General features: G+C 39.3%; 1 protein-coding gene across 2 annotated transcripts in view; it reads right to left on the bottom strand.

The window, feature by feature from the left end:
• Nucleotides 1–317: 317 nt before the first annotated feature.
• LRP12 (LDL receptor related protein 12) overlaps nucleotides 318–12,908 on the bottom strand; it is a 49,302-nt gene continuing 36,711 nt past the window's right edge. For both annotated transcript variants that reach the window (XM_048507962.1, XM_048507963.1), the window contains 4 exons: nucleotides 10,559–10,761; nucleotides 8,923–10,021; nucleotides 7,271–7,403; nucleotides 318–2,942 (listed from right to left, as the gene is read on the bottom strand). In XM_048507962.1, the coding sequence (XP_048363919.1) occupies nucleotides 2,082–2,942; nucleotides 7,271–7,403; nucleotides 8,923–10,021; nucleotides 10,559–10,761 (2,296 nt within the window). In that variant the 3' untranslated portion in view covers nucleotides 318–2,081. The remainder of the gene's footprint in view (nucleotides 2,943–7,270; nucleotides 7,404–8,922; nucleotides 10,022–10,558; nucleotides 10,762–12,908) is intronic.

Genomic DNA, 12,908 nt, shown 5'->3' with positions numbered 1-12,908 from the left:
GTGTCCCATGAATCAAGAAGCTGGTTATTGAATACCAAACACTTCAATTTTGTACAAAATATTAATACTCATACGGTGGAGAGAGAGATGTGACTATTTAGATTACTAGGCCGTACTTATATTTTACAAATACATTAAAGAGTTTAGCAAATCAGTACAGCCTACCGCACTCCCCTATTTCTGTAAGTGTTAGAATAAATAATCTCGCAACAGAGACCCATACCTATTATTTTGGAGTTGTAAAATTCCATCGCACACATTTTCAATGGTCTATGACCAAATATCACCTTGAATTTGATTTATACCATGTTTTCTACTTTTGTTGAAAAATTCTCAATACATTTTTTTAATTTGATACATCTTAAAACATTGTCAATGTTCCCGACAGCATACTATGACAAGAAATCCACAAGACTTTAAGCATGCTTTAAAATGACATTCAGCAAAATTATGTGAAATTTAATAAATAGCATACATTCACACAAAAATACTTTTCATACTAAATCATTAAGCCTACTTAGACTGGCAAAGAATAAATAGAACAACAACTGACAGATTTAACTTTCTCAAAGGATGTAGATTCTCAATATTACCTAGTAGCAACAACAACCACCTGCTGGTCACAAAATTGTAAGCTATGAACATCTGTCCCCCAATGGTGGTTTTGCACCAACAATATGATCAAATTAATAAACAAAACCTTGAAATACACAGATTTTTTTAAAAAGCCCAAATGATGCCAGATAAACCAGCTCTTAAATACAATGAATAAATAGGAAATTAGTAAAGCAAATTCATTTGCAGCAAGAATGACTGATGAAAGCAAGAACCTAAAACCAGAGCCATAGAAATATTTATATATATATATATTCATTGCTGTATTAGAGAATAGTAAAGTGATAGTGCTTGTGCACTAAGCTCTTCAGAGACCTTAATATAATTTTAGTGCAAATCCCTTTGGATCAAACAAATTTAAACCCCATTTGGGATAAGATCCTGGAACACATTTTCCTCGAGTAACGTGTACCTGTTTCAGCTTTAAAAAAAAAACAAAACAAAAAACCCACATTATATACAAGAATGCATATTTTAACAGCTATCTATCTTGAAAGATAGATGGAAAAGTTACTTTGAATTTTACACCTTATTTGGTTGTACCATACTAGACCAACTTATTAAAGTCAATGTTATAAAAACTACAAAAGATTTTTTTGCCCTCGGTTTTATCTAACTGCTTTTTTGAACTCTTAAAAGAAAAAATATATATATAGTGTGTTGGAGAAATTCTCTCCTCCCTCTGAAAAAATTCAACATGATGACGTTCAGTAACAATTAGACAAAATATTATAAACCACAAAAGGAAAAAAATATTTAGCAATACTCAGCATTTAGTATGTTCAGTTAAAATTATATTGGCAATAGTACATTGGATCTGACTTCAAAGGGGAATAAATATTCTGTACAAACTAGCCAGTCAACCTTGGGTGAGTGGCATGGAGCCAAAAGTAGTTGAGCAGCCAAGTTTCTATTGTGAATTACACACCATGTTAAACCTATCGAACGTTGAGGATCATTTCCAATGTTATCTCATCCTGCCTTAATCCCTAAAGTATGCAGAAGGGGAATCAACAACAGATGTAAGTCGGCCATATGCGGTTCTTCAACATCTGACCGGCAGATGACAAGTCAGGAATATGAATACTGCAGAACTTCACAAAGACCCTTTGTTGCTTGTTATTTTCATATGTTATAAAGACACTGTCTGGTCAGATTCCTAAGCAAGCTTTAAGGATACAAAGAGGAAAAGCAGCCGTGGCAGAAATCCTCAGATGACCTTTAAAGAATAGCCACAAAGATGTACATTACATATGCTGAACTGGGAAAACTTTTGCATTATATATTCACATGACAGATTAATTAAGTCAAGCACAATAACATGTTTTTAGGTATCATGATTTGCCCTTGATTCTTTTTTTGGAAATACACCCCCCACCCCCCCAGTTTTACTTTTGTTAGGAAGTACAAAACAATCACCAATATTGCTCCAACTTGCATACAACTCCATCCATTCCATCCATCTCTTAACAAAGTAGCAAAGCCTCATCATCACTAGTTTCATTTTTCAGTGTTGCTTCTAAGCAAGTGTCAGGTATTTGAGCAGTATGTACCATCCCACAGCGCTCACAGGGACCATCTCTGTTACAGGACCATGTCCCATTATGTGTCGCGCTATAAGGCTGACGAAGCCCTTGTCCTTGGTCTGAGGTGAGATCAAGCAGAGGTCTTGAGCAGTCGTTCACGTCAAAGTCTGATGCTACATCAGAAACTGGAATTAGCATTTCCACATCATCATCTTCATCTCTTCCCCCAACCACCCCATTATCAAGCTGTCTCAAAGGACTTTGGTTCTGATTTACCGAACTCGATCTCCCTAAAGTGAAGCGTACCCAGCGTAAACCTTGAGTCATACGACTTAGTGCACTAGAAAACTGATGGCGTCCCGGACTTGAACTCGCGTGTTCCACACTAGCTGCTTCTCTTCCGTTGTCTGTGCTACTGCTAGTGTTCTGAACGGAGGAAGTTCCACAGACTACGGTGGCTTCCACTGCTGTCACAGGAGGGACCTTTTGAGGCAAAGTGGCAGCGATGCCACCAACTGCACCTGCTGTGTCTCTTCGTTCGGTTTCTGTATCTGTATCATCAGATTCCACTGAAAACAGACTTCGGTGAGAGCCATTTCTTTCTGCTTCTCTGTTTGCACTCTGGCCGGTAATGTCATCTCCATCCGGTGACACTAACGCCAGGGACCCAGAATGACGAGATCTTGCAAAATTAAAGATTCGGTTCCAAATGTTAGTTGACCGTCCAGCAATTGGAAGCCTAATGGAGGTAAACCCCAGCTGAGATCGTACTGCGAGTCTCAAATTTTCTAAAACTGAAGCCTGAATGGGAAAACAAAACAAAGGTATGAGTTAAAAGCAATGATGAAAAAACAACTACACATGCATGCTCCTGAGAAGAATGTAGAACTTACTTCATTTTCAAAGGTGTTTGATGGTGTTTGTTATTAAGATACAATCTGATTTCTTACTAAAATATGTCAGTGCACAAATTAAGTCAATCCTGAAACTACAGTTTTAATTGGACACTCATTCAGGTACCTTGGACACTCCCAGGAACCTCAAAACTATGTACTAGGACACTGCTGGTATCCAAATTAATTTGTACCAAAAATCCACCCTCTCCACCATTCTGTGAACTGGTGATTACTTGAACCTGGGCAGCAAGTAGAGAATCACTTAGTGAGAATCACATATATCTTTGTAGCCCCTGTTCAGCATGTGCTTTTGTGCTGTTGTTTTTATGCAAACATTTGTAAAACTTTAATTCATCCTCTGAATATATAGAACTTTATCTGATAAGAGAACTGTGATCTATTTATTGATTGATTTTAACCCATGTGTTACTAACACAGTAGTTAAATGTCTTGCCTTAGCTATAAGATTAACAGAACAGTGTTAGTTAAGCTAATCCTAAAGTTTTGTATTTAACTTTTTTATGCCAATAAAGGTAATGATGACATGCATTGTCATTCGGGCACTCAAAATAACTGACCAAGTGTTTCAGTGTAAGTCTGAGTAGCTTTTTAACAATTTCTTCAATTTTTTTCCTAAAAGACAAGGCGATATTGGCTCATTTAGATAATACAGTCAGATGATACACTCAAACTGCCCAAGGAGCTGCTGATACAGTTCTACAGAGGAATCATTGAGTCTGTCATCTGCACCTCTATAACTGTGTGGTTTGGTTCTGCAACCCAACAAGATCGACACAGACTTCAGAGAATAATCAGAACTGCAGAAAAAACAATTGCTGCTAACCTGCCTTCCATTGAGGACCTGTATACTGCACGGGTCAAAAAAAGGGCTGTGAAAATATTTACTGACCCCTCGCATCCTGGACATAAACTGTTTCAACTCTTACCCTCTAAACGTCGCTACAGAGCACTGCACACCAAGACAACTAGACATAAGAACAGTTTTTCCGGGAATCGCCATCACTCTGCTAAACAAATAATTCCCTCGATAATGTTAAACTATTTATTATAGACTTATTATATAATTACTGGGTAACTACTTTTTTTCATCATTCCTATTGGGCACCCATCTCTCTCCACTCTATGACTGTATGGACTATAGCCCTCGTGTGCTGACATTTTATTTTTTATTTTATGATTTTACATTTTATGTTTTCATTACTACTGATTGTTTCCTGATTGCTTACTAGACCTATATGACAATCATTAAGTGCTGTACCTTATGATTCTTGACAAATGTATTTTTCTTTTATGTACACTGAGAGCATATGCACCGGAGACAAATTCCTTGTGTGTCCAATCACACTTGGCCAATAAAGATTCTATTCTATTCTATTCTATTCTATTCTATTCTATTCTATTCTATTCTATTCTATTCTATTCTATTCCATGATGTCTCCTCCCTGCAATTAGATGCCAGACTGTCAAAGCATTTTTCCAAATAAATACGAGAAGTCATCTGACTGCATACATAAGACCGCTGCCAAAATGAGCAAGAGTTTGCTTCAGCTCTTAATTACATATGTGTAGACAGAACAGCCAAAGTGACTGGAAAAGTCTTGGACTTCTGAAAGAATCAGTAATTACGAATTTCAAATGGTAAAGGATGGGGGGATTTTACATGGCTAGGTTTTTAAGCGCCACCATGTGGTTGTAAAACATGGAAGCAATGCAGAAAAGATCTATTGCACTTAACCAAGAATTCAAAGGTAGGCTGGTAGTACTATTATGCAAACTAATTATAGAAATATAATTATTAGTGCACAGACAGTATTTCTATCACTACAAATGGACAACACATCTATTGATACAACAATGGAAAGTAAAAGCATAAATATGCAAATATGTTTCCTGGAAACATACAAGTGCAACAGAACTGCTATGATAAAGGAATGCGGGATCCTTGATTAAGAAGTAGCGAGTCCCTGATCTCATATAAAACATTCTTTACTGGGAACAGAACCATAAAAATCCTTTTTCAGTCTGAGAGGAGTTTCCTTTATGGAGACAAACAGATAGGACAGAAATGGTAATTTGCCCACCATTTGGACATCTTGAACTGGGCCGTACAGGTAGAGAGAAAAGGGCATAGCTTGAGTGGGGGAAGCTACTGAAGAAAGACAAGAGGGACGCAAGTAAGGCAATCCCTCTCTCACACACATGCAGATTTTCATCTGTTTCTTTGTTAAAGACAGTGGGAAGGAAAGGAAAACAGTGTTGCACTTACCTGTAACTGTTCATTGAGTGGTCTTCTAAGCAGCACACATGGGACTGCTCAGGCCAAGCATGGAGCTTTCTTCCCAGCGTTTCTTAGAGCAACAGGCAACTAGCGAGTGCTTCCCTCTCTCAGTCACGTCCTCGGGCAATGGTTTTTCCCACTCAGAGACATGTGACATGGGGGTGGGGCAAAACTCTCCCTGTAATTCTCTCTTCACTTCCATGGGGAGATTTCTGTTAGAATAGACAGCCCACAGCGGGGAAGAAAGAAGGGATGTGTGCCCACACAGAGGACCACTAAATGAACAAACCGTTTCAGGTAAGTGCAACACTGTTTTTCATCAACAAGGCCTCTCCAGCATGGGAGAGTGGCGAGCTTTCTATGCTGTGGAAGTGGCTGTGGAGCTGTCAATGAAACAAAGGCTGCAAAACAGCTTTATCCACCGCTGTTTCTGCTGTAGCATCGACATCCACAACATAATGCTTGATAAAAGTCAAAAGAGTAGACCAAGTGGCATCAGTCAATGCTACTCTAGTCCCAACAAGTGAGCTCTAGCAGAATGAGCTTTAACTCTGGCCTGTTTTTAAGCTTAGTTGTATGTTTTGCCTTTTTTGGTGGTGGCTCGGAGAATGGTCTAGGCCAGGGGTCTGCAACCTGCGGCTCTCCAGATGTTCGTGGACTACAAATCCCATCAGCCCCTGCCATTTGGCCATGCTGGCAGGGGCTGATGGGAATTGAAGTCCATGGACATCTGGAGTGCCGCAGGTTGCAGACCCCTGGTCTAGGCGGAAGCTCTACTGACTCCTGAGAAGCCAGTCTATCTAAAGCCAATGCTGTGGAGGGCGAGGCAGCTTCACCCCCCCCCCCCAGTTTGATCCACAAGAGGCAGCCTAAGCGCTTCCTTGTACACCACCAGTTTCCAGCGGGAGGCTCGTTTCTGCCACCCTTTAGGTGTGAGGAGAGCACACGCCTTACACAAGAGACTACGGCATGCTCCTCACCAAGGCACAGCAAGCATTCATCATGTGCCATCTTAGCACCACGAGTCTAGCACTTTTTAAAAAGAGCCACACTAACCTGACTGAAAGAAAAATGCAACAATAAAAAAGTCCACCTAGAACCATTAAAACATAGATAACTGTACTAACACAAACTAGAACTAACTACTACACTAACAGCTACTAATAAAATGCCAAACTTATCTATCTGGAGATAAGAGAGCTCTGAGATGCGTCCAACTCCCACAGCAGTAAAGAGTGAACTGGAAGGAGAGTGCTGCACCACCACCGGTCATGTGTCTCTAAGTGGGAAAAACCATTGCTCGAGTACGTGACTGGGGGAAGGGAGCACTTACTAGTCACCTAGACCTCTATGAAAAGCTGGGACGAAAGCTCTGCAGCTGGCCCACGGCTGTGCAGTTGCCACGTTGGTGAAGGAACTGATTTACAAAGACTACCAGAACAGTTTCTACATCAAGCTTAAACTTTGTAACACTGAATTCTGTAAAGTATTATCAAATACAGAATAGCAGATTAATTGTTGTCAAAACTATTTAAACAATAGACATACCCTTGAAAATATGGTGTATGTCTTCAGTAAACATAATTATTATCTAATGCTGCAGGCTGTAACAAACATTTTAATGCTGCATTTTTTGAATGAGTACCTTTCAAAAAAGCATTTCACTCATTTAAATGAGAAAAGAGCCTACCTGAAGTTACCATTGGAAAAGTAACAAACAGAAACTCGACCTGCCCCCATTTTTCCATGCCTTCACAACTCTACTGGCTACATGACATATGTGACCGCTGTCGAATTGATAAATACTGACTGACCAGATAGAGGCCAACCATATATAACAGAATTATTCGAATTAAAATGATCACGCACAAGCTGTGATCCAAAGTAAGGCCCTGGAGAATGTGCAACCTCTTGGAGAGCACACAGCCTCTTACCTGATTTGGTGAACAAACAGGGAAATCTTCAACAGGTGGAATTAATCCCTGAGCAATCAGCTGTCCATAAGAAGGAGGTGCTTCTCTTCTTAACAGCTCAGCTTCAACCCTTGACAACTGTGTCTCAAATGATCTTTTTTAAAAGTATGAAGAAATGAACATCAGTTGAAGCAAGTTTAATTGTAGATGATAGCAATACAACTGTACTCATGGTACACCTTTATAGTTTAACACAGTACTGCTGCTAATATGTATGACCAAATCTGAATTTCTGTCTTCCAAGTAATAAGTGAAGTATTCCTTTGCTTCCTTCTGTTTGCCCTTCGGTACGTACACTAACTAAGAAATTTAAAACACAGACGACTGGCAGTACAGGTAAGTCTAAAGATGTAGCCACCATTTATACAGTGCAAGCTGCAAAAAAAGAGCTAGGCATGTAGCAGGTGGAGAAGTATCCTGCATCCTACCAAACACCCTCTTTGGAGGGAATAGGGGATTTGTCCAATTTGGGCATGCCTCAAAGACATAAGGCAGACAGTTCCGGTTGGTTGGTTGATGTGGTTGGTCAAGCAACCCAAATGCCACCTGCACTCAACTGCATCAGAAGTGTGGATCCTCAAGAGTCGCTCTGAAATAGACAGGAGCCATTCTCCTGGTCTCTTCTAGAACAGACTTGAGCTGAAAACATCTGCTGGATGAGTCTCTTAACAACTTTCCCGACACAGGAGAGATCAGGAGAATAGCTCCCAACTGACCTCAGCTCAGGAATGCTTGCATGAAAACAACTGCTTGAACCATGTAGAAGAGGAAGAAGGTATGCAATGGGTGAAAAAGGGAGTATGAAGAACCTCTGAAGAAGAATGGAGGAGAACAAAGGTCAGGAGAGGTGAGAATCGGGAAAGATAAGGCAATGATATAGGGTGTTGGTGAAATGGCCATATATAGAAGGAAATCAGGAGAGAAAAACAAAGGAGGGTGTGGGAAGAAAGTAACAGAAAATGGAAAAAATAGGAAGAGAGAAAAAACTAAAAGAGATCTCAAGTAAGCAGAAAATTGTTTTGATCCACATCAACTCAACAATTCATGATCTATCCTGCAATTGGCAGTGTTGGATACATAAGAAGTCAGCTACCAATCTACAACAGAGACCAAGAGGATATCCTAAATGTTCGAGCAAGAAGATCATATCAACGAGTGATCCACTGTTGGCCAGTAATGTACATTTAAGGACATGGCTACTGTTAATTTATTTTCAAGAAGGCAGGTGTTTCAGAAGGGAGCATCAAAAGTCATGATACAATCTGGAATCCTTAGCAAGCTATTTTCATGGTTAACTTGAGCAGAGGCCTCTAAGGCTTAGCTCAGGTTAATGCAGTTCTTGGATAGTACTCAGAGGCCTCCACTTGTAGTGTATCTTGCTTGGAAAAGGTTGGCTATACCAGACTGTGGACTGTGGAAAGGAACCAACCCACACTAAAACAGTGACAACCTATGTTGAGGTCATTTGATGTCATACTTCTTCATCGTAGGAACTAATGGAGACTTCCAGAGCAGGAAAAGAAATATAAAAATAATCACGGTAATCTGGACTTCAAGTTGGGTAAATCAGACATAGAAAATTAGCTGCTGAGGTTTTATAATGCAATACATACCTCCGTTCAAACATTCTTAATGAGTACAGCTTACAAGTGCATCCCAAAGCAATGACAAGGAGAAGCCCGCAAATAAGGCTACCAATGACAGCAGCTGTTATGACTCTGGTGGGCACAATCACCGGGCAGTTCTCTTCATCACTACCATCACCACAATCATCTTGAGAATCGCAGACCCAGCTTTCAAACACACATCGATTATTTTTGCAGTGGAAATTTCCTGGCTGGCAAAAGAAGCAATTCTTTTCATCTGAACCATTTGGGCAGTGATTCTGGTAGTTGCAGCGGTCAGAACGCGGATAGCAGGCACCGTTCCGAGAACAAGGGAATTCTTCTTTTTGGCACATGGTGCAGTTGGTTTCATCTCTTCCGTTTGGGCAATGCCAGTAGCCATCACAGCGCTGTTGCTCTGTGTAACAGCCCCAGTTTCCGCCACATGGGATTTCCCATGGAAGGCAGAAGCCATCTACCTGATAAGTAGCATTGAATCCTCTTGCAGCATTCACCTTATCAGCACAAAAATGCACTCTGATTTGCCCAGAAGAAGAAACAACTGTAAGAGGAGCATGAGAGTCAAATGCAGTTAGAACACGCAACAACTTACGAGGATTCTCCTCTAACCCATCGTATATTTTGACATAGTCCCCGTAACCTGTACCATCGAGTTTAAAGTCAGTGAAACGCAAAATAACTTTGCGATGATCCCCAGTGTCTATCAGCCAAGTGCAATTGCTCCCTGGAGGGTAAAAGTCTGGATAATTAGGAGAATTGAAAGTACCGTAGAAATATTTTAGCCATTGTCCACAAGTTGGGACATCACAGTCTACTTCATCTCCAAAGTCAAGACAGTCAATGTTTCCATCACATTTTAAAGATTCTGGAAAGCAAGTATAAACTTTGAGGCGAGACAGACATTGAAACTGGTTGTATGCACACGGCTGGAACGAAGGAGGAGTCGGATGATTTGCTTTGGCACAGGTTTCTTCATCAGACTTGTCTCCACATTCATCCATGTTATTACATTTCCAAGATTCTGGAATACATTTCCCATTAGCACAATGGAACTGGTTACAGTCACAGTTTGGTTCATTAGATTTCCCTAAAAAAATCACATTAAAAAACCCATTAATTTTGTTTTCTAAATAAATATTGCTGTTTCATTCTTCATTGAAGCAGGTTACAGTTGCAATCATTATGACTTCTGCCATCAATACAATTAAAATTTAATGTCTGCTGAGGAAGAGTATTTTAAAATAGATTATTTAGACCAATGTGATGCATTCAGTTTCTTTCAACTGACGATAAAACAATATTTCAGCAGTTCTGTCTGCTATACTTCAAATTCTGGCTTTTACAATTAAATACAAAGGACCACCAAAATATAAAATGCACAAGTTCTATCAAAAACTAATGGCAGAGATTGTAACATTTGGAACTGGTGAGGGAAGGCAGGGAAAGATTCACTTTTAACAACAGGATGCAGCTCCAAGTCTGTGATCAACAGCCTTTTAAAAAAAAATAGAAGGCTGGTCTTCAGAAAACATTTTTAAAAAATTGAACACTGTACTTTTAAAATCCACACAAAAAGGAAAGAAATCATCACACAAATGGAAACCTTTCTGCATTTGACACTTACCTGCAAAATAAGTCAGTCTGAAACCTTTTCTTGATATACTTTCATCTGAATGAAATTTGATCCAAACATGGTCTTGTGAAGAGATGTAGGGAGATGGAATAGAAGATCCACATGCTCTGTAACCTTCCATGTTTTTGTAGGCCCCTATCGTTAGCCAATCGGAACTGCATCGTCGTGATCCCTGAACATCAAAATCCTGAAAACTACAAAAAGAATGAAGATTGCTAAAAACCTAAATCGTTTAACGTTAATTAAAAAACACAGATTTTTTTTAGTCAGGCTTTTGCAACTATAAAGTTTAGCAAGACCCCAGGGAACCTGCCAAGGATTACACACTTGATTTCTCCTCATTTCGGTTCTCCAGAATTGAGCCTTATTTTTTACTACCCTGATTGTGAAAAGGACCTTTTGAAGTCAGAAACTGTAGATAACTGTCTGTAGTTCATACTTAGCTATGATGGCTTACATGTGCTTTCTTAATACCTCCAGTAGGAAATTCTTTTGAAACTCTGAAGCCCACCTTTATCTTTAAAAAGACAGCCTGTACTCAGAAGGGAAAGTATTAACTTCTTGTAAACAAATGATTTTCCACATAGAAAATTTCATACATCCTTTTGTCTTAAATATCAATATCACTACTGCTAAGAAACAAAGTTTTCTATAGAATACTATGCCGTTATTTAGAATCAGTGTCAATAGAGGTTGTTTCCTTCTGTATAATACTACAAGAACACCAAATCCATTCTTAACTGGGCACAAATCAAAAGGCAGCATAGTTTTTGGGTGTTGGATTTTCACAGTATTCTTCTAATAATTCATTTTGAACAAGATGTTCATGAAGGATTTTCAGCATAATAGTCTCTCTCTCACTACTTAACTCTAGCCAATACTTAAACCAGGGGTAGGGAACCTTTAACACTCAAAGAGCCATTTGGACCCGTTTTCCATGGGAAAAGAAAACACTTGGAGCCGCAAATAATTTTTGACATTTAAAATAAAGATAACACTGTATATATTGGGTTTTTTTACCTTTTACTCCGCTCATTCTGAGAAGCGCATGGATGCGTCTGCCCTGCTGCCTGCAGGGCGGGCAAGGATGGGGCCAGCAGCTCGGCTCATGGAGCTGCAGTGCAAGGGCAGAAGAGTCGCATGCGGCTCTCGAGCCGCAGGTTCCCTACCCCTGACTTAAACGAATCTACTTTCCAAGAAATATTCAGTCTCCTAAGATTTGCTTCCTTGTCTATGAATAGTGTGTCTTGGGTACCTCATCTGTTCATCTATTGCTATCACAGTCTCTCCTCCATACAAGACTGCAGGGATAACATGATATACTACTTAAATATATCTGCTCTCCTTTGCAAACTTGAAATGAGTATATTCTATGACTTTTTTCTGTGGAACCAAAGGACTCTAAATTAGTCCCAAGGTACTCATTAAATTATCCTTTGTCATTCCAATTAACTTGACTAGGGAAAAAATGAATTTTATATTTTAAGCAACTTCTATAAGTTGACGACTCTTTCTTTCCAAACAACCCTTAAACTTTTTAGACTAGAAACTTCTGTACTTTTTCTTCTGCACAGTAGCAGTTTGTGACCAAACTATTTTGAGCTTTGACTTTTCATATTTGAATGCTGTGCTTATAAGCTGTACAGCTCACTTACATTTTTATGGGCCAAGAGGCATTTTGTGACATGGGACAGTAGCATCCCATGTCACAAAATCAACTGGTATGGTTTACAAAGCAGTTTGTGATAAGATGGACTGTGGGGAGGGGATTAGCCAACTGATAAAAGGGTCACAAGGTCATTGGAAAGTCATCAAATTAAAGGATCCACATAGACCACAACCCCAGTTTCTTATTGTGCCCAAACATCTGTTCCCAGGAAGCTCACAAGGAGAGAAGATGGCAGCTTTCTTTTCCAACAAACTGTATTTAATTTTGAATGTATAGACAAGTGCATATGGACTTTTTTTTAGATATTCGAGACATGCCCCCACTGTTACAATATTTTCTATTTCTTTTCGGTTTGAGGCATGTAATTACTAAAACATTTAAAAACAAAAAACCCTGAATTTAAAGCCAGTAACTGTTCACACTTATCTCCCATTAATGGGCATCGGCTCCCTTTAAAACCATCCTAGCTAACATTTTGACAGTAAAAACTACAAAACCAAGTATTAATTTTTTGCTTATTTCCTTCAAAAAAAAAACCCAGAAAAAAAGGAGGAAAAAAACGTAAGAAGAATATATATAAAGGCAAAAATGTAACAGTGGTGGCAGAACTTGACATAAGTGTCTATAAACGGTTTCCAAACATCTAAAAACAAGTCCACATATAATTTCAAT

This window comes from Sphaerodactylus townsendi, linkage group LG09 (assembly GCF_021028975.2).
Source record: "Sphaerodactylus townsendi isolate TG3544 linkage group LG09, MPM_Stown_v2.3, whole genome shotgun sequence".
Classification (NCBI taxonomy): domain Eukaryota; kingdom Metazoa; phylum Chordata; class Lepidosauria; order Squamata; family Sphaerodactylidae; genus Sphaerodactylus; species Sphaerodactylus townsendi.
This window is presented reverse-complemented; position numbering and strand designations above follow the sequence as displayed.